The following is a 23,891-nucleotide window of genomic DNA, read 5'->3' as shown; positions in this document are numbered from 1 at the left end:
CTTAATATACGCAAGTTTTTCAGCTGATAAATAATGTTTTTATTCAACATTTCATGAAAACATTTCCTACGCTAAAATAAAAACTAAGATAAATTAAAATAAAAGTCGCAAATTGTCGTATTTCGTACTTTGTCATTAGCCATTTACAACGTACTTTAAAGTTGATACTAAGAAGATTCTTCAGTTTCTATTGGACAATATTTATGTAGTCTTTGGAATGCGGGTCTTTTAACAGTCTATGGAATTCCCATGAGTTGTAATTGTGCCACATCATAAGTAAAGAGAAGTACAAAAATGTGTTTAAAACATTCATTTTCATTGGCATTGTTCTTGTATTCTTATAAAGCAGTATTTATTCAAAAACGTCTACATGATAAGAGGAAATCTCTTGTTGTGGCCTTCAAATCGACTTTATAACAAAACTCATTGTCATTAATACGTCGATTCGATATATCCAATTGAACTCAAAATAAAAGACACTGAGTCTGATACATCTGTTTCATATTTGAATGTCTTAGTAGAGAAAGACGTTGTTGGTAAACTATTGATTAAATTTAAAGATAAACGTGATGACTTCAGTCTTTCTATTGTCAACTTTCATTACTTCTGTAGCAATATACATACATATATATGAGATTTATGTCTCCCAGTTGATGCAATACACAGAGCATATTCTATGTATGAACAATTTCAAAACAAAGCAGGCTACTGGCAAATAAGTTGATGATACAATGGTACATGTATCAACATCTTATTTACAATTTTGCAAATTCTATAGTCGATACAATGGTCCTGCTAGTAAATACAATCTGTCATTAGGTCGAATGTTTACTTTTGTCTCTCATATCGTTAGGCTTAATTTTCAAACTGAATTGTCCACGTGTTTACTCATTCATGACAAGAGGCACACAACGGAGGTGAAAGGCTGACAGGGGAAGTTTACTCCTCTATAGCAACTGGTCCCACCACCGATATATGCAGAGGTCATCATTTGCTCTGCTCAAAACTTGTATTGTCTGGTTGGTCTTTGAGCATGATTTATGTTTGATATCTTCAGAACCATGCGTTGATTTTCTTATTTGTCTGATTTGAATGCTTACTTAGTGCATTTTACCTTTTTAATCTTGTGCAAGCGTTGTCAAATCTCTTAGAAAAACAAATCATGCTGACCTGTAAAGAATTCGTTTGCCATTGAAGATAAAAGTATACCGGTACTGGCACAAACAATAAGGAAATAGGCGCGGCAAGGATATCCAAATTCTATTTCAAATTGATTTGATGCTTTCGTTTTGGTCATTTATCAACGCGTTGACATTTCATGGTTTGCTTTTTAGATTGCCTGAAGCAAGACCAAAAATATTTCAAACAGCGTAGACCAATATTTTTTTTTCTATCGAATGGAAACTCACAAACATGTTGAGAGACAAAGGAAAGAAATTATAAGGTCACTGGATATTTCTAAACACATTAAAAAGCTAATTAAACAACGAACCACACAAAAACTGATTTTGAATTGTACCTACGCCAGTGTTTAAAAATACGCGACTGTTTAATGCTGAAAGACACGGCGAAGAGTAACTAAATTTGAAATAATAATGAGAAAACAAACGTTTAAGTTTTGATGAAAATTACTTTCAACCAATGCTTGTGAAATTCAGCTGAATTTGTTTTTTAATGAACCAGAAATATACATGGCTACGTGTAATTCATAAAACGCATTCTACTGTGAGGGATCGAGCATCATTACACTTCTAGAAAATATTTTTTGCGAAGTATTTTGTGAGGCATGGGTAATTACATGTAATCATGCATTATTCAAAGGACATTTTGTTTTTGTTTTGTTTATTATTTTTACCCCATCAAACTAATGATAGAGGCTGAAAATAATTATAAATATCTTTTATATATAGATATTTCAAAATATTTCTTTTTTTCCTCCTCTTTCTATTCACTTCAGCAAATCTTGTTCGTTTAGCTTTTTCTCCTGCTTTAAAATACCAAACGTAAAAAAGCATGGTTATGAAGAATTTCTTTAAAAAATAAATTACACAAGGAATAAAATGCGTCATATATCTAGGAACATACTTATTTGGTGGACTAAAAGTGTATCATACTATCACTTATTCACTCTTAAAATGCATTACTTTTGGTTTGCATCCGCATCCGTCACTACATCTGCTTTATTTATATAAAGAGAAATAAAAAAAAATGTGTCTTAAACATTTATTTTCATTGGGATTGTTGGTCGCGGCATGTTATAAAGCGGCATATACAGGGTCGCCAATTTTACATCATTAGTATTGAATGTAAGAGGATTTAAGCTTCGAAATCTCCACAAAAGGTTCTAGAATAAAGTTTCATAGTAAGTTAAAGTATCAAAGTATCTACTACAGTTAACTATATTACAATATAGCTAACTATAATATAGTAAAATTTGTTAGGGCAATATAAAGAAGCGGAAACAACATACAACATCAAGCATATATTTTTAATAAACACAATATAGATGTCCCGAGTTTATCGCGAACGGTAATTAACAACTATCTATTGACCTAGAGTATATGTTTTAAATATTACACAACCACCACACCCTTTTTTGAGAACATGAACAGCAGAACCTCTTTTATTATTTTTTATACTCATTTTGAAATTATTGTATTCGTGAGTCACATTAAATATGTAATGATTATTCAATCTTTTTTTTTTTTTTTTTTTTTTTTTTTTTTTTTTTTTTTAACAATTTTTGAAAAATAGATTACAAACACAGGAAGTTCATTTATTGACATTTTTATTCACATGAATATTTATTGACAAGTGTATGTACATATATGGTCCATAAAACCTATTCAGTTTAAGTATTAATTTTCTTTTATCTCAAAAATTTTATATGGATTTCAAGGTTACAAAAACCATTCACAACATGGCATGGTTTGTGAGGTGTAGGAATATTATAGTATGGTTAATATTCTATTAAAAAGTTTCCAAATTTAAAATTTTTATTCGACTTTCTAGTAGATAATGTAGGCATTCAAATATGGCAAATGTTTAACCGTTTGAAATACCGGAACTTGTAAGAGTGTGAGGATTCAGGCTGGTTTCTAGAAAACCTATGATAGCTGTAGAACCAGAACATATATGAACATTGAAATGCATTTATGTATTAGAATGTGAGTATTCTAAACACCAATGGATTTGGCATCGAAACTTTGTACTTCACAATGGTTTCCCTATAACAAACCACGATGCTATTTCGAAATATTTGCCTAAGCAGCCATTTTATGAGTATTGTTAGTGTTAATTTGTTTGCCTCAAAATTTAACTTGTCTCATAGGTCAGAAAGAACAGTTATCATTTACAAGAACGCTTTTCAGGTGTTTGTGACCTGAACATTAAATATTGTCAATTTTTTCTCAAGATCTAGAGCATTCAAATTCTGATTGACCTGCATGATCTCGTGAGCCATCATCTCAAAGGGGTAAAAACGATCTCCTTCAAACTGAAACTTGTGTACAGTCAAGGTCTTCATAATTTGTAATGTTAACGATAATAATGAGAACCTTGTCTCTAAGACAAAGTACACATGTACCCAGTCTTTTCTCTTGTCCTTTTCCCCTCGGAATCCATTTTGTCGAGCTGCCCATCCATGAAATCATCTGCGAAATCCAAACACTGTTTTAGAGCGTCCATCAAAAGAAAACCTGCACCTATATTCAGTTTAGTCTCTTTTTCGAAATTTTTTACCGGAAAAACATGACCACGTGGGAGACCCATAATTTCTCCCACTGTCTTCACGGCTTTAGAAATAGTTGCACTTGCAAACGTGTTTGAGATGTCTTCCTCCACTTCCGGGCATACTTTGTCGAGTTTGGTCATCAGAACAACCTGTGGCAGGTCTATAATGAAAAAAGCCATCAAAATGTCATTTACAACATTCACAATATGTGTTGTTGTTTTGGGTTCTAAGAAAAATTTTACAGTTTGATACGAAATTAAAGATTTTAAAATATTTCCAGAAAATCTCTTATCTCTTTTCCTTTAAAATAAACTTTTATTATCATTCATAAAAGTTCAGAAAAATGGCTGTTTTATTTCAAAACTCAGATTTATAATACTGGTATGATCAGTAAATGACATTATTTTAATCTGTTCCTTACTTCTGAGATTTAATATGACTTGCAGATCTTTTAACTGCTTACGAACTTTTTCAGGCATAACATCGACGGTGCTTCCATCTACCACTATTGCCACGCAATGAATTTTATCCTGTAGATCCGGGTCTTTCATAAATTTAGGGCTATCTGATGTCATTGGAACCATGGGATTGAACTACAAAAGCGATTAACTAAGTACACTTTTGAAATTAGTAGCAGCTAGCCACCATAAGAAATTTGTAATTCTTTTGAAATATTTCAAGATAGTATTTCAAAGTTTGCAAAATAAGTGAAAATTTATTGTTACTTGACATGGTGAATAAAAAGTTTTCTAAATCCAATTCTAGGACATTGACATCCAACAACTGTCATTGACTTTCTACAAAGTCTTGAAATTCTGAAATAGCTTACGTATAAATTTTATACATATCTAATATTTCATTAACAACTGCAACATTAATAATAAATTTTAGACCTTTAATTCGTTACATAATCCTGTTTTAATAAAATTTCATGAAGGTTCTAGGCTTGCAATCTTGAGCATTTAGAATACAAGAATTAAACTATTTTCGTAAATATTCAGTCCAAAGTTTACTTCTGATAACTTGTTAAAATCATGCTGGTAAATTTCAGGGTTATCCTTTTTCACAGCGAGCTTACAAGCCAAAGCACATCTGGCAATCGTTTTTTCATTGTGTGTTGCAAACAATAATCATGTTTTTTTAAAATAAAATGGGTACATTGTACACATTATTTTTTAATTGTGAGTTTTTTGATATATAAAAAAGTAATAAAAACAAAAAATGTCGATTGAGAATATAAAAAATAAATGCAGAAAATTCCTGCATTACCTAATAAATTAGATTGAAAGTAATCAAATGGGCTCATACTTGAGACTATTAATTTGATCAATATCTTTAATCTAGCTTGAAATACACCAAAAAAAACGAGTACATTTAACGTTTGCACTTCATATTCTTGAAATTATCATAGAAATCAATGAAAGCAAACCTGGTACTGATCCGGGATATTCCCGTCCAAGATGAAGGAGATTTCGTGTAAATCAATTTCAAATTCATCCTCAAATCCTCTCGTGTCACACAAGCGAAAGTTAAGGAATTTTCCTGAGGTGAAATCTTTGATTTTGTATTTTCGGAACTAAAATAACAGTCATGATAATCCTTTATATTAAGGTAATAGAAAATGAAATGATTGATGTTCAATTACATTACCATCATGTAATGAATTGCGCGGTAATCACCATATCAAATGCCCATTTCATAAATTTACATGTAAAAGTTAGTGTTGAAAGAGATAGAACCCATCCTTTTTTGCCATTTCTAGTTAGAGCTTTTCTAATTTAAAGTTATACAATCTTTATATTGTTAACATACTGCTGTTGTCACACTGTGTTCAAAGCTCCCACTGGAAGCTTTACTGGTGATTTTCCCCCGAAAAATTGAGTTGACGGAGTTGAAAAAGCTGGATTTTCCCGCGCCAATTTGACCAACCAGAAGAATGTTTGCTGCAGATACGTTCGCCTCCCTCATTGGTTTGTAGTCGACGAGCAATTTCTTCAGTTTGCTATAAGCCTTAAACAAGAGATTTATGCTTAAAAACCTATTGAAATAAGGTTCGTTGCTATTGCAAAATGCTTTGGACTATTATTTTGCTATATTTAGCAGGTTTAGCATCAATTTGCATTTCCTTATCAGCCAGTTACCTGTATCCAATTTCAAAAAAACTAACTGGAAAATCAAATTCCAACTTGTAGTCCTTAAGTTTCCTTGGCATGATCCTTACATAAGAAACCATTGTAATGAAACATTTTTAGTTTTAGGCTGACGTACATTGAGGTTTTCTAAAAGTGTATGGTTTTTTTTTTTTTTTTTTTTTGGTTTTTTTTTTTTTTTTTTTTTTTGGGGGGGGGGTCCAAAATTGTCTCTGAATCTGTCAAAAAATCATTTTTAAAAATCTTGCCAATATCTCTTAGTTTCATTCCTATTTCATACAATAATTATAGTTTATTAATGAAGTTTACTTGACTGTCAATTATTATATTTCAAAACAAAGTAATTTTCACTAGCAACGAGCAAAGCAAGAAAAATATACTAGACTAAGTAATAAATCTACTAGACAAAATAACATTCTTTGCTTGCTTAATGTCAAGGAAATGATCATGATTAATTTAAATGATTTTCGATAATAAATTTTAAATAAGGAAAACATTTTTTAACTTGAAATTGAAAGGAGGGGGCATAAATTTGTCAATTTTGGTAGAAGGTTATCTGCGCAATATAACCATGGACATTGACCTGCCAGAAATACTGCAGAAAAAAAGATTTTCAATAATTTTAATGTAATTTTAACATGCATACATTTGTATATTTAACTTAGTCCCTGTCTGAAGCCTGAAATCTGGACACAGAAGTCATGAAAAAGATAACGATCAGTGATCGATCTCAAAAAAATCTACAAACAATACATGTCTGTGAACAGGGCATAAAACAAGGACTCCCCGAAATTCCAAATGTGGGATCAGATGCCTAGAAAGAGTAAGTATCTCCTATCGACCGGTCACACCCACCGTGAGCCCTAGGTATTGATCAGGTAGACGGAATATTCCCTAGTTAAATTTAGTATAAAAACAAATGATGTCCATTTTAATTGCGCAAACATTTCGTGTGCTTAATATGCATAAGTAAATTAGAGTGTTCCAAGGAACGCTTGTTTTGCCAGCTTTATAGAATCATCAAAGATGCAAATAAATCTAAGAGTGTTGAGTTATTTATTTGGTCCTAATATTATAGTTCATGCATTTGTCTGCAACGATTAAAAAAATCCGCGGATAAAAGACTTCGAAAGATTGGCAGTTATCTTTTAAAATGTGACAAATAAAAATTTAAAAAAAATATGATTCCCCAACCCTCAAATCGAAAATGAATAATAAAATTTAAATTGAAAGAATTATTCTTTATTTTATTCATACGCGTTTATCCCAACCATTGCCAGGATTCTTGACTAGAGAGAGAGATTTCTGTTTGTTTTTACTGTTGTCAGATTACCGATAACTTTATTTGAAGTGCATTCCATTTTAGTATTATTAATACCGATTTATATTCACAGCATTAAATTTCAGAGTCAAGAATTGTGGAGAGGGACCTTAAACAACAAACAAACAAATTTAATTTCAGTTTGTGAGTTAACTTTGTACAGTTTCAAAGTACAGTGTCATCATTTGTTTATAAACTTGTGATATATATGTTATAGTCATACAAACTCTGCCTCTCAATATTCGAAAAGCAAATTCTAAATTAATCGTTCGAAGTGTTTTTGAAAAGGAGGTCAAAGGTCAAGGTCAAGCGGACTTTCACGCTGGTATTTTCCGTATAATACACGTGCACAGACTTACCTCTTAAATGTCAACAATAAGCTTGATATAGGCCCAATGTGAACTGCGTTGAAAAGAAGGTCAAAGATCAGGTTCAAACGTCATGGGTAACCCTGATATTTTACAAAAGCCATAGTATCAACCTATATATGTGCAGAATATTAAATCCATACCTCTTGCAGTTCTCAAGATATAAGGTACGTGTGACAGAAGTTGACGGTCAGACGGACAGACAGACAGACAGACACCGGGTTAAGTGATCCCAAAGTGTCACTCTGCTCTGCAGGCGACACAACATTTTCCAAAGGTGTAAATATTTTTCAATTTATTACTAATTAAACCCTACTATTATGTCTGATCCCAGGAAATAAAAAAAAATAATGTTTTACTTCATCACTCCATTCAGGTGGTTCTCGCCAAGGCTTGTTAGAATTATTCTTTCTATTGGGTCCTTCTACAACAAATACTAAAGATACATAACTCCCATCACTTTAAATCTATTAATATATCTATGCATATTCGAATTTCTTTCCCGTATTTTAGTTGTTGCTTTCAATATTTCCAAATAATATCAAAAATATAAATATATTACAAATATAGTACAAAAGAATAGTAAGTTACAATGTACATGCTAATAGAACTTTCTCCATTATAAGTATAAACGAGGGCAAGCTACAACACGGGCATGCCCATGCCAGCTTTTCAGCAGACGGAAAAAGAGAGATATAGTTATATTTTTTTAATCAATACTTCATCTGTATTGTCTAAATAACTTGCCAATCAATATCAAAGTAAGTAATAAAATTCCCCTAATAAAAGTCTTAACCATAATTAATAAGCTTACCTGACATGCTTTCACTTCCTGGTTCTCGGAAAAAGACTTTTTTTTCTAAAAATGTTAACTATTTCTGAAAAATAGTCTTCTTTCGATATTGCCTTGCATTGTATGGTCTGCCATTTGCAACCTAATTCTAAATTTGATTTTTACTTTATTTTTCATTGAAATTCCGTTAAATGATATACATGTAGTTCGCCTATTCATAGACAGTCATGTGACCGTAGGTCTCTCGTTTTGTATCACGAGTAGACTGGTTATAAAGTTTACATTGAGTGTAATTTTCATTATGAATTCCATTGGAAATCTACAACATTTAATACCCTTTAACACATGCAAAACCTTTTCACTGCGCGATAGAAGACACAGTAAGAACTATATGCAGTTTCAATACTCTAGGGACACCAAATGTACTGTTTTAGTTTAAAAAAAAAACAATTACGCTATTAAATCATTGTTAAAATATACCAATTTTAAGTTTAAAAATAATTTGTCATTTTTCCCCTCGCAATATTTAAATCTCCAACGTTCACAACGGTTCTTACGTTTATTAAGCACACCAGTTCTGAATGGCGCTAAATTCATAATAAAGATAAAAGAAATTGTCAATTAATAAGAAAGAAAATTAGAGAATGCAATTATAAGCATTGAATTCTTATTTTTGATGTCGTCGGTCCTATAACAGCAGCGACAAATTATCATCGCAATCAATTTGTTGGCACGGCCAGGTGCTGTTATAAGACCAACAACATCAAAAAATAAGAATTCAATGTCTTAATATATATAATAAATTATCATGTGAATATGAAACCTGATGCTCCATAAATTCTAAGAATTGAATCACATTTTGTGCATTTTGCTCAGCCCTTTTGATCGCTTTAATCCCACTGACAAAGAGGGGGATAAAAAAAAATTAAAGTTGTGGAACTTTCAAATTTACTTTTTCTTTACTCGAAATTGATCCTGCTCAAATAAAGGAAAATCATTGAAGTTAAAACAGTTTGTTTTCGTCATCTTTTTTTCTTTCATGAGAATCTTGACCTTTTTGCGCATAAAAATAATGAACGTTAACATGAAAATTCAGTTATGCTGAAATGTCATTTTCAAAAAAAATGCATGAACATTATTGCTATATATTCTAGTTTGTATGCCTAGAAAAAAATAGGGTTAGATGTCATTTTTTTTCAGGTTACGGAGGTTATGAATAAATTTTAATGAAAAAACTGAATTCATTTTTCAAGAATTTTTGTGAATGAAAACCTTGTGTATTTTCATTACACATCGAATAGTATATTTTTAAATTCCATAAATTAAGTTAAAGCAAAGTTTTTTTTTCTGTTTTCAAAAAAAGTTGTGCATAACAATAACTTAATTTTAGGATATATTTTAAACAAATTTTAGTCTTCACTGTTTATCTGATGTCTAAAAAAAATAGTTCTGCATAACGACTTCTTCATTTAGAGATGTTTAAAAGCCACTGTAAAATTAAGATAAGCAAACATGTATGTATTTCTTGTTCCCAAGAAAATTCCTTTAAAAGCATCTGATTTTCAGTCTTTTGATAACATTTGTTAGGTTGTATTTGTACAATATCTTATGAATATTAATCACACATTTTGAAAGATATTTATCAAGTCATTTTGGTATCAAAATGTTTGGGAGCACACTTCCTTAAGTGTGTAACTTTTCATTAGGATATTTATATCCTTTATATCATGCATATGTCTTTTTTTCCATTTTCGTTGTATGTCTTATATTATGTTGAATGTAAAATATTTAATCTGATGAGCAATTTCACTTAAAGAATGATTTAAACTAAGTTACGTCTGACTTGGTTTGTTTGGTTTAGTTTGGGTATATAAACCTTTTTCACCATTTGCCATGTGTAGTAAACGATTCACAAATTATGAGGAGAGCCAACACAGATCTCTGTAAAGAGAGGTGGGATCAGGTGCCATGAAGGAGTTAGCATCACCTGCCAACCGATCCTACCCCGCCGTGTGCTCCTTGTCATGATCTTGTAAATGGAAAAAAAACCTAGTAGTGTGAAAATAATGGCCTCACAATTCGCATGAAAACGTCAGTGAACATTCGAAAGACAGATTGTATTTGCAAACAAGGTCATTGTATCAGCCACATGCATTTTTTCTACTTAACGAAATATTCACTTTAAACGAGATTGTTATATTTTATTGGTATACATGTACTAGTATAACTAAATAATGCCTAAACTTCATTCTGCTAGAATAACAAATGCTGCATTACAAAAGCTGGATTTATTCAAACCAATCTAAAGTCTCATTTAATCATAAATACATATAAGCTCGTTCAAATGTACTAATATTCCTTTCTTTTCCCGACTTTCTACTCACTCTTGTGCAAGTGTTGGCCATTTTATATCGATTTTTTCTTGCAATATAGCAACAAATGCTGAAGACGCAAAACTTTAAATCTTTCCTTTGAATGACAAATTATCCTTTATACGCGATGCCCTTCTCGATATGACCTCTCGTTGTTTTATGCTTGACATTTTTTCAGACAAATCTCTCTTTTTAATTAGCAATATACTACCTGTAAATCTGTTAATATTTTTTTTTTACTTTATGTTCGATTTCCAACTTTAGATATGGAGATTCAGGAGTTACTTTAGTAATCATTTTAAATTGTTTTGTCTTTTATTTACATGATATACATGAAAAGAGTAAGGATCAATTTTTCATGTTCGTAAACTATACTTTTTACTTTTTTCTGTAAATATAGACCCAGGTGATTTATTTATTGAAAGATATTGCGTATTTATAAATTTGCGTTTTCTTTCTCTTATTAGACATCAATTGACTTTCTTAAGGAAAAATCCCTTTCAAATTTTGAGTATTATTATCTAATGATCTATTATAGAATGTAAAATTGGGGGGGGGGGGGTTAGCTTATACGTGTATTTCTGAATTATAATTTCATTGATTCCCTGTTTGTAAAAGTCAAGAATTCAAAAGTTTTAAAAGTTCAGTCTCTTGAAGAAAAACCTGTTCTTTGAGAGTATAAACAGGTGAGAGGAATTTGGTTTCAACGCCGTGAAGAACATAAAGTAGTAAGTTGTTATAAAAAAAATCCCTTTAGCTTACATTGTACTTATTATCACAGTATTTTTTTTTTTATTTTAACATTTTGCATAGTCATAACGTCACAGTACCCATTATTGCCAAGTACCCATTCCGATTTACGTTTTTACGATTAAAAATCAATCTGACGGTAGTTTACTTAATTTTTACGCAATATGCGTAAATTATATACCTTTTTTTCAAGTAACCGTGCATCTCACAGAAGGAAAAAGTTGTAAAACATAAATAAACTCACCGGCGACAAGTCCAGCCTTTGAAAACACACAAAATAGAAGTCGTGCGACAGAACATGCCATAGGATTTTCGACTAAATGTCCACTTTCATGACAGGATCAGTCATGCTTTGGTCAAAACGCATTAAATATTTTCCTGTATGCAATGATACTAAACGAAAATATCCAAGATAATGATTCTACTTCACAATATTTCACGAATAGTAAGATGAGTACGAAGCGTCTGCTGTACGACGCCATTTTTATTGTAACCGGGAGCGGATCAAACATCCACCCCGCGCACCTGTTATAATTATTCTTTTAAAGGTTATTTTTATTTGTTGAATTTTGCTATGATCGCTTCCCAATTATGTAGACCATCTCTAATGTAACAAAACAAGATGTATTGTATTTTTTTTAATTTATTTTTTTTTTATTATTTATAAATAGGCCTACGAGAAAACAAATACACAACTCAGTGATGAAAGCTCTGGATGACATGACTAATGAGAAAAAGGGCATATCCAGGATTTGTGCTTGAAAGATCAATATACCCACTTAAAAATTGACTCTGATTTTTTTTTTTTTTTTTTTTTTTTTTTTTTTTTTTTTGAGGGGACAAAAGAACACACAAAATAATTATTTTAAAAAATAGGATTTTTTTTTTGGGGGGGGGGGCACTTTCCTTCAAATGACCCTTTTTCACAACAACCCCAAGTCATTTTACAGCTACTTTTCCTTGAGACAGAAAATCTAGGGGCTGGAGGGTTCAAACCCTCCAGACCCCACTCCATGCCTTAAATGTCAACATAAAATCCCTTCAAATATGAATCACCAGGGTCTACCTTAGCTACTGACACAAACATGAACTTTAAAAGATATCCAAATAGGAAGAAGACATAGGATAAATTGAAAATTTCAGAATTATTGAACTTTTATATAGTTACATTATACTTTTTACATATGCATTAACAAATGTAAGTCTTTATAAATTGTTGATAAAGTAAACTGTAAATTAAATTAAAATGCTTCCATGTAATTAAATTTGTGTATCTTGTGAATTGTGAAACAAGAAACAACAATGTAGGTAGCGGAGCACAACAACAACAACAAAAACAAACAAAAAAAAAACTGGAGAGTTCCTTAGTTAAGCAACATCAAAATATTGTGAACAATTTAAGGGTATTCCATCAATGATTCTCATCAATATCAAAATGTCAAACTTCAAATTCATTAAAAAGATAGTTTCAAAGATCAGTGTAACGTATAAAACAAGTTATGAATAGTAAAACAATTTTAATATTGAAGTAAAGGACAACAAAATTTTGAAATTAGTAATTTGGAAACAAAACTGCATGTAAACAATGCAATTTTAATTTTACAGCCTGCTATTGAATAAGGGGAAAAATACTTTTAATTAAAATCAAAACAAATATGCATTGCCATCATATTGTCTACTTCATATATCATAATACTTTCTAGGGCATAATGGACAACCTTACACAATTCTCTGTGTACGTGACATGGTAAGTTTGACAAAAAAAAAACCAGATTGGAAGGCATAAGAAAAAAATATTTTACAGTTACCCGACCAAATCTAAATTAGATCTGCAATCTATTTTTCTCAGTGAACTTGAAAATGATTTTTTTTATTAAAAAAAAAAAAAAAAAAAAAAAAAAAAAAAAAAAAAGGGAAATGTTCAACTGAAGATTCAAAGTGCAACATGCAGAAGAATTAGAAATATTAAAGTGTTTTACTGCTTATGATAGTTAATTGTTAAAAAAAAAAATAACAAAAGTGATTTTCAGGCAAACAGTTTTCATTGAAGAGATAGTAAATGCCTAACCCAAATTCTGTATCAAGCATAGCAAAAGGATACATGTACATGCAGTTAATAAATGTGTACCATACATCAACAATCATAAGGTACCTAGTACTAACACTCACCCCACTTAACAAATTGACTGCTTAAATTTTATACAATGGACATTTAAGGAATGTTTTTAAGTTTTGTGTCAGTTATTGGTGTGTAAATCACACAGACTTGTCACGTAGGCATATTTCATGAAGCGCGCTAGCGCTAAGCCTTCATGAAAAATATGCCTACGTGCAAGTCTGTGTGATTTACACACCAATAATTCACACTAAACTTAAAAACATTCCTTATATTTACATTTTACATGTTTAAATGCACCAAAAATAAACTCAATGTTTGAATATCTCGCTGCCCTATATCGTCATATTTTTTATTAACGTCTCTGTAGCCTTATTGTGACGTCACTTTACAGCAAGTTTTTCCGTGTATATTTCTACGCGTGAGTTTACACAAAAATGACTTTCAAATCAATTTCACGGTTGGCTTATTAGAAAAACACAGCAAATGTAAATATATACTTTTCAACATTTTTTTAAATTTTAGAATCAATATATTTACAATTAACTAGCCTTAAACTATTTGATATACAATTAACATTTGCAACAAATTGATTATTCATTGTATGGAAACTTTTTTTTTAAATATGGATGAAAATTTATAAAAGTACTAGTACATGTATTTACAAATAAAACATTTCTTCACCTACTCTTATTTTTTTTTTTTTTTAATTTTTTTTAAATACAAAACTGTCAAGCTAAGTCAGCAGCCATAGGCAGAGGGTTGTATGACATCACTGTGGCTTCTGCCTTGTTTTTTGTTTTGTATATGTACCTCTGACCAGTTCTGTATATAATGTATAATATAATATTAATGTACCCCATGTACCAATATTTTGGTCTAGATGAATAAACTGAACTTGAACTTGGCTCTAATCAACTCCATCTAAACAAAATCTTCAGATACTGCTGTCAACCACTGATTTGGTCATTGGCAAGGCAAAGTGAGGACATGTGCTTGATATGTGCCTGAAAAAAAAAATTAAAAACTTACCAGAAACACAAAATTTAAGGGTACACAAAATTATTATTAAAAAAAAAATTAAATAAATAAATTAGGTAATTTTATTCATAGGTATTTTCATTCAATTAATGAATAAAGATAAGAAAATTTCTGTTTCCAGAAATATTTGTGAACATTAACAGCGCATACTGCAGCAGTGCATAATTGACCCTTTTTGTACAGGATCCTAAAAACTTTCCATTGGGAAATTTAAAATCGAAAAAGTGGCAAAATTTGGAAATATTTAGGTTTTATATAAGTTTTGCTGATGAATAGAGAGTTCAGTTGAAGGTTTATACAATATTCCCATCTGTATGAGTTGTCAAAATCTCAAATTCAATTTTTTTGTAATATATAAAAAGCACTAAAAATTAATCTGCTTGTCATTTTGGAAATTTTGCCTACATTTTGAGGAAAAGGAGTAAATTTTAGTTGGGACAGGGTCCTTTTACAGGACCTTGATGCAAGAATTATTAAGCCCTGTGCAGAAAAGCTGTTTAGAACCTTATTAATAAATATCTTTAAACAAAAATTGTGACAGAAAATAATAATCTACTACTTGACAGATTCATAGAGTCTTTCAGGAGTTTTAAATATCTCTAAAATCCAGAGCCATGCCACTATGTTTGAACATTAATCATTTTTGAACAGCTAAGCCCCTAAATGGTCTTTAAGAATAAATTGAGCTGGACAAAAATGCATAACATTAATGATAATTTGTATGTCTCTTCATCAGAATTATCAGACATGTACATGAGTTACCTTCTGCAATTAAATAGTCATGTATTCCACATCAATGAAGAAGGCCTTCAGAAAGACTGATATTTGTCGCTTCTGACACAGCTCGCGTTTAATTTTGGTGATGCTCTGACTAAAATTAATCATTAAAATAAGGTATACAGGTATACATATAATTAAATTACAATCTAAATGAAAAAGATGGTTAAATATCCAAGTTATTTATGAAGAATAATATATTCAACAAACCAATCATATTTTTAAAAATTCTAATACCTTTGCACGTCTCTCATCTTCTAGTCACAACATCCTCTGCCATCTTGTGGGTATATTCTGGGAAAGCACCCACTAGTCTTTCAAAATCCTTTTCCCAAAACTTTCAAATTTACACAAACAACCTCTTTGAGAAAAAACCGTTCACGGTAGCTCAGTCGGTAGAGCGCTCGCTCCGTGATCGGGAGGTCGTGAGTTCGAATCTCGTCCGCGACAGCCGCTAAGTCGATAAAAAATGGGTAGCAACTGTTCCTTCGCCATGCGCTCAGCACTTTGAAGTGAAAGTTGCGGGTCCTTCGGATGAGACCTTAAAAACCGAGGCCCCGTGTCGCGGCAGACGTTGGCACGATAAAGATCCCTCACTGCTCAATGGCCCTGAGTAAAGGTCAAAATTTGAAGCCCATCACCGGTATATGGTGACGTCTCTATATGAGCGAAAAATTCTCGAATGGGACGTAAAACAACATACAATCAATCAATCAATCTTTGAGAAAAATGAAGAATCATGATAAATTCTTGAACATGCAATAAGTAAATAATTACCTACACTTATACCACATAAATGTGTCTCGTCTCTCAGGTAACATGTTTCAATGTTGAAAGTTTCTTAAAGATTTCCTTAATTTTGCAGTTTGCATGCTTAATGGGGGGGGGGGGGGGGTTCTGTGTAACTTGTTTCATAAAAATATTAAAATTATACCCAATTTACCATTTTAAAATAATTATTGTTAAGAAATATCCAAATGACATTACCTCGACGAAGAAGTGACACCACCATGCAAAACTCCTAACTTGAGTTTGAGTGCATATATTAGGTGCTAAGTGCAGGTGCGTGTGGGGTGGGGGCTGTGATTTATTCGATAAATATTAACATAATACTAATCTTCTTCTTCGTCCAGTTCATTGCAAAACCACTAAAGTATTACCGCACGATACTTCATATTGTTGAGAAATATTGAAATGACACTGACCAATTACATCCAGTTACTGCGATCGATGTGTTAGTGCACCATTGGGTCTGCTTTAACCATGAAGTCCCGCCCACCATGTTGAAAGGAGTATTTGAAGGCTGGTTTACAAGCGAAATTATGCAAAAACTGGTTTAAAAGGGTTTGTCATAGCTTTGCAACCGACGAGACATGCACTTCTCTTTCTACAATCTGTCACAAGACTGCGTGAACTTGGAAAAATAGCGTTTCGGTCATTGTCAGGCCTGAGTAGCACATGTTCCTCCATGTGTTTATTTTTTGCGCATGCGGCCGTATCAACATCGAAAAAAATATTACCAAAAATTAAAAATAAACATTAAAATATTGCGTTTCTAATTAAATGATTTGACATCATAGACTTTTTTCTGTCTTTTGTTGTCATAAATTTAAAATTGTTTGGTTCATTTAGCAATAAATTGGTGAATAATGACGAAAAGATATAAGCGGCAATAATGGGTACTCGACTTCCTATGTATCGAAGGTCATGGACGAGGTTTATTTTTAGCCCAAAAGTAAGCCGAGATAGACTTGTTTCAAATAAAAAAAATATCACTCATGTAAATTGAATGAACATTGCAGAAATACGTATAGAAATTATTTTAAATAAACTTAATATCTAAAAGACATAACAAAGAAAAATGTGGTATTTTTCGGCAATAATGGGTACTGTGACGTTATGCATCAGATGTTATTTCGATGAGTACACACTTTCTGGGGCTGAACATCAATAAAATTGACTAGCAACACTCACGATTCGAGACTTATGTAATTATTTTGCTAATTTGGGGGGGGGGGGGTCACTAATTTCTTTTTTTCTGATTTTCAAAAAGGACCATTATTAAATCACGAGAATCTACAAACATTTTTCATTGTGTATACATTTGATACTAGAGGTAGCTGAAAGCATTTCTGATGGTCTTGCTCTAATCTAAAATATATTTTCAATTATCTTCTAACAAGTTCTACAGTATACAACTTTCAGAACATCCCACGTGCTCCCAAGATTCCCAATCTGCAGCTGTTGTAACACCTCAATTAAAAGTAAATTATGCAGAGTACATTAAGTTAAATTGTACTTTTAAATCAAATCAAGAATATGATTTAACTCATAAAAATTATGCGGAAACTCAATCTTATTCTCTTGTCTTCTTTCCATCTGAAGCCATATTTTCAAGTTGTTCATCCATGAAATCCTCTGCGAAATCTAGACACTGCTGTAGAGCCTCCATAACAAGAATATCCACCCCTGTTTTCAGCTTGGTCTCACTTTCGTAATTTTTCACTGGAAGCACCTGACCACGGGGAAGACCCATCATTTCCGCCACTCTCTCCACGGCGTCAGAAATGGCGGAACTCGAGAATGTGTTTTTGACGTCCTCCTCTACATCCGGGCATATTTTGTCTAGTTTGGTCAGGAGAACAACTTGTGGCAAATCTGCATCCAAGGATAATATCAAAATGATTAGTACACATGTCATTAAGTATATACATGTATTTGTATTTTGTTTTTACTTTTAACATTTTTGAGAACAATGAGGTTTGAGTTTTATTTTGGTTGGAACTGACAAATAAAACCTGGATTAGTTCACATGATTATCGTACACTTTTAATATATCTGCATGTATTAAGCATGGATTCTTTTAGGATTGGGGGAATCTGAAATAGATTTATACAGGACTTATTCTTCCTTTCCTGAAAAGTAGGCATCGCGCTTCATGCTTCAAACTATTTTCCATTTCAATCTAATGCTATATTATTGATGAAAATCAATGGTGAGAATTTTTAACTTTTTGGATGGAAATTAGAACAGAAGGTCAGTACCCCTTAAGTCATAATATTTCACGTATTATGTTTTCTTATAGTGCACATAAATGTATGTTCTTTTTGCAAAAGTAACAAATAGTATTCAGTGTGGTTTTTCCGTATATTTCTTACTTCTGTGGTTCAGTCTGACTTGCAGATCCTTTATCTGCCTGCGAACATTGTCAGGCATAACATCGACAGTACTTCCATCTATTACAAAAGCCACGCAATGAATTTTATCCTGTAGATCTGGGTCTTTTATGTAACCAGGTGTATCCAAGTAAAAGGTACCATGGGATTGAACTATGGAGTAAAGCAAAACTGTCATTATTTCACAATTCATAAGAAAAATGTCCTACTTTAGATACCAAAGAAAAATTCCTTTGGTATCTCTGTGTCACAGACATATACCAAACTGTTATGGCAATATTTCCAATATATACATGTATAATATAATATACTTGTGTATACGAGGGTTGTCCGGTAAAATCGTGGACAAGTTGTCTAGAGTGAAAAATAATCATTACTGCGTTCTAAAAGTTTCACTACTCTTTAGTACATTTTTTATCAATATACATAGCAAATTTCAAATAGATATATGCATAAATAAACAAATTATGAGATTTTATATTACCGGTATGTGTTGTATCGCCTTACGGCGCACGGATGAAAACGTCGAAGTGTCTAAAGCAGCGTCACATTTCCTACTTCCTAAAAGAAAGTTGGATAAGTCCCATTTAAAATTAGAAATAACATTAATGCACATACTTGAGTTTCCCTTTATTCCTCCATAAACAGTCGAGGAACCAATCTCGCACACACACATGGAACCTTCTGAAGATTTATTAGTAAGTTATGGACAGTATTCTTACCATCATTCAACTTAATAGGCTATCCTATATTGACGGTCAACAGTGACAGCGTCTTTCGCTATTTCTATAGCTGTTTGTTCTACCCGGGGACTCAATCAAAAACGATTTCGCTAAGAAAACTCCCATTTCACTTGTATACTAAAGATCTGGTGATAATTTTGAATCTTGTTTTCTTTTGTGTTCATTTAAAGTCTTGTAGGGCGTCATTACTACATCTAAATCAAACTGAACTGCCTTCCGGTGCGCCGTAACGTCATCGAAAGTCGCCATTTTTCTTGTGTTTACCACTTTCCCATTTCGAATGCTCAGGAAACTGCCAAAAATTAAGCAAATGCCTTGAAATTTTCAAAAGACGACACAATAGATAGTGGATTAAAAATAGGATAATTTTTACCTAAATCTTATCTATTTAATACTTTTATTTCGAAATAATACTCGTGTATCCTCGAATGAAATCCTTTTAACAAAAAATCTTACGACTAAGACAAAAATTTTCTTTTTCTCCAAAAGGTATCTCAGCTGTTGTAGGTCACAAAGAATCTTATTATTTTAATAAACTGGATTATATTTTAAATAATATCTGGGAAAATAGTAAATATCTTTATTATACAAAATATGATGTAGTGGTCAAATTTTTATCTTAGTCGTAAGATTCTTTGTGAAAAAGGCCACTGGGTTTTTGATCGTCCGCCGTACGACTGTACCCTGTGCACATTTAATCATAATAAAATCTTTATCTTTGTCTATATTTTATAAAAAAAAAATTAAGATGCACCTAAATATAATAAATAAATACTTGCTGAAAATTTCAGCTTAGTGCACCCATTATTTTTCGAGAAAAACGCTTTGTCCACGATTTTACCGGACAACCCTCGTACATGTGTATTGATGCTTTGAGGTTCTGAACCGCCGTTTGAGTCTGACTTTTCTGAAGCTTTCAAAATTAAATTAATTAAATTCTTGACATGATATTTGAGTGGATGAGATATATTTTATATATTCGAAACAGCTGCAAGCAGAAATTAACAATTTTGATGATTTTCCTCCATGATCATAAGAGGGCGGCGAAATTTATTTTACAGAGGGATGTACTGTCATGTAGAAATGTTCTATGGAATTCTAGGCATAGGAAAAGTTACTCCTGAGGGCTGCACAAAATAAATTATAATATATATTTACATTTCATTTCCAAATATTTTTCATTAAATGTTCTCATGAACTACCGTGGGATGAGTAAGAATATTTCCATTGTGATGTAATTGAAGTAAAGAAATAGTGCAAACTTTTTTTTTCAAAAATGATCGTTGAATTGACAAAAATATGTGGCAAGTCATCAGAAAAATAATGTAAATATAAGATACATGTATGAATTTAATTTTTGAGAATTCATGAGGTACATGAACTACAACGCTTCATGCCTGCACATTTATCATGAAGCGCTATTAAATGCACTTCATGAAATATGCAGGCGTGAAGCGTCGTAGTTCATGTCCTCATGAATTCTCAAACATTAAATTCATCTCTTAAACATGTTAAATACTAAAATATGATTGGTTTAGTCGCATTTAACAATCCGTTATGTTACCTTTAGCGTTAGCAACACACTTGACAACAGGTAACACAACGGAATTGTCACATGAATGTTTAAATCATGCGCGTGCGGTTCGCCGTAGTCTTCTTAAAACGTCAGTTGTGCGTTTGAAAGAAGGAGAATAAACTTGACGTCAATCAAACTTGCGTCCGATTTGGCTTAATTGAAAACAACAAACGACAGACGAAAATGCTTGCGAATGTGCAGAAATCACGAAATTTTAAATGATAAAGGACCCTTTGAGTATCAAACAAACAATGAAGAGGTCGGTAAATCTTCTTTGAAGCTATCTTATTGAGAAAAACAGAAGCAGGAGTTTGCAAGCTTTCTAAATGTGAACTTAACGACGATCGACTATGTTTTTGCTTACATCCTAAATCAATAAGACATTCAGTAGAAAACCATTGTCAACCTCCGCTGATGTGTCGGTTGACAATGGTTTTCATTGGGGTGTCAATTTCGACTGTTACCCTCCAAAAACAGGCACCATTTATATATTGTTAAGCATAAAAAACACGACGACTCTTTAAAAAGGATTTTTAAAAACAAACCTGGTACCGATCCGGGATATTCCCGTCCAAGATGTAGGAGATTTCTTTTACATCCATCGCAAATTTTTCCTCTAAGCCTCTTGTGTCACATAGACGAAAGTTAAGGAACTTTCCAGATGTGAAATCTTTGATTTTATATTGTCTATACTGTAATAAATGATATTATGACTTTAACAAAACATAGATGTTAGGAATTGAACTAATGATTAATATCCACTTTATTCATTATTTTTTCATGCTTTGAATTATACTGTTCAGTAAACAAAAATATCAAACGTCGATCTAAAAAGAAAAACACATTATGCCATTTTTCTTAAGATATCTTCTCCTTCTGGTACAATACATGTAAAAACGTTTGTTGTAAACATACTGCCGTTGTCACACTGTGTTCAAAGCTTCCACTAGAAGCTTTGCTGGTAATTTTCCCCCGAAAAATCGAGTTGACAGAGTTGAAAAAGCTAGATTTTCCCGCGCCAATTTGACCAATCAGAAGAATGTTTGCTGGAGATATGCTTGTCTCTGCCATTGGTTTGTAGTTGATGACTGATTCCCTCAGTTTCTCTAATGTCTTTTAAAAGTGTAATGATATTTTAGTTAAAGTAATCTTAAATAATGTTTGCAGCTGCTGCAAAATGAAATGCAACTTTACTTCGTGCTATCATTACAACAGGCTAAATCTTTTTTCATCCAGATTTTTGCGCCCTAATCAGAAAAAGCTCTGGTATAGTAAAAAACTACATTTTACTCGTTTGCTTTCAGCAAAATTAGGAATAAGATAAAACGAAAGATTAGAAGAAATATTTACATCTGAAAAAATTGAAAAATCTTACGAAGAACAGTACTGTTTTGAACAGTAATTGGCTTTTATAAGCAAATAATGATTTTATTATTATTATTATTATTATTCATGTAGTTTCCACGCATAAAGAAAACTTAATGCCTGCCATGTATTACATCTTTACCTTTGTTTTCCATTCCGGAGGTTCTCTCCAAGGTTTATCAAAAACTTTCGGTCCTGGGCCATCTAGAATATTATATATATATATATATATATATATATATATATATATATATATATATATATATATATATATATATATATATATATATATATATATATATATATATATATATATATATATAGATAGATAGATAGATAGATAGATAGATAGATAGATAGATAGATAGATAGATAGATATAGATATATATATTAAATTATTTGTGTCTGATGTGCTTGGAATAAATTTATTATAACTCCGCTCGCAGGATTTTCCAAAAAGAACCCAAACGAGCATAATACAAAGGGACACTACCTACGACAAGGTAAACTTCCAAATCCGTAACCTGCAGGTTGTTGTTTGTCATAGTGCCGGTATTCTGTCCGTTGTACATATAGTAATTATTATTATTCATGTTCAGACAACCATTCAATGTAAACACATTTCAAACTTTGAAATACTCCCTGTAAATGACCGTAAGTCATTATTGCCTCCAAAGGTTGGACCATAATTACTATTCCCATGCCCAGCATTGCCATAATTGGAGATATTGACTGAAGCTTTCAGTGGATTTGACGAACCGTTATACTGCAGCCGGAAAAGAAATGCATTGGGATCACTGATGTAACTGCCACTAGAGTTCCATATCTGAAATAGGTATCCCCCAAATACCGTGTTGTTAGTACTGTATAGAACCGTTACTGTTGGTCCCTGACCGTCACACTTCTGACGAAATGTCGTGGCAGAACATCCGTCTCTGCTGATCTTGTACAATAACTTGAAATGACAGGTCTTCCCTAACCAGATGGCCAGCTGCTCGCGGTAATTTTGCTTTAGAGGTTCAGGCATTGTTTATAGTCTCTGATTGTGCACTGGGGGAAGAAAAACGAAATTAATAATAGTTTTGTTAAAGCAATCCTGAACAAAATACATAAACAAATTTGATTCAATATATATATATGTAATAAGAGTGATGGTAACCAGTTCTTCTCATTAAATTTTAATTGGATGTGTTTTTGAAGAAAATGGTTTAAGATATTTTTTAACGTACCTACATCTTGCACGTTCTAAGCTTTCTAAGTCAATAAGTACATAAATATTGCACGTTCTAAGCTTTCTAAGTCAATAAGTACATAAATATTGCACGTTCTAAGCTTTCTAAGTCAATAAGTACATAAATATTGCACGTTCTAAGCTTTCTAAGTCAATAAGTACATAAATATTGCACGTTCTAAGCTTTCTAAGTCAATAAGTACATAAATATTGCACGTTCTAAGCTTTCTAAGTCAATAAGTACATAAATATCTATATTTCCTAGTGCTGAGTCAGTAATATGAAAGTTTTTACAATCGTATACTCGCTATCTGACGTCACAATTTAAGTGTTTTGTTGACTTTAACTGTGTTGAATTTGTGTCAAAGTCTGCATGAG

General features: G+C 31.9%; 1 protein-coding gene and 1 pseudogene across 1 annotated transcript; both read right to left on the bottom strand.

Moving 5' to 3' along the window:
• Positions 1-2,771: 2,771 nt before the first annotated feature.
• LOC133176658 (interferon-induced protein 44-like) lies at positions 2,772-8,393 on the bottom strand. Its single transcript, XM_061311756.1, has 6 exons — positions 8,387-8,393; positions 7,932-8,008; positions 5,546-5,743; positions 5,163-5,309; positions 4,155-4,326; positions 2,772-3,893 (listed from the first exon to the last, which is right to left on the bottom strand). Exons 1-6 carry the CDS (start codon positions 8,391-8,393, stop codon positions 3,565-3,567), a joined length of 930 nt encoding a protein of 309 aa, XP_061167740.1. The 3' UTR covers positions 2,772-3,564.
• A 9,377-nt stretch (positions 8,394-17,770) lies between these two features.
• Positions 17,771-23,310, bottom strand: LOC133176649 (interferon-induced protein 44-like; annotated as a pseudogene).
• Between the last annotated feature and the right edge of the window lie 581 nt (positions 23,311-23,891).

This window comes from Saccostrea echinata, unplaced genomic scaffold (assembly GCF_033153115.1).
Source record: "Saccostrea echinata isolate AGI-Se365-2 ecotype Australia unplaced genomic scaffold, CSIRO_AGI_Sech_v1 ptg000080l, whole genome shotgun sequence".
In the NCBI taxonomy this organism is placed as follows: Eukaryota; Metazoa; Mollusca; class Bivalvia; order Ostreida; family Ostreidae; genus Saccostrea; species Saccostrea echinata.
This window is presented reverse-complemented; position numbering and strand designations above follow the sequence as displayed.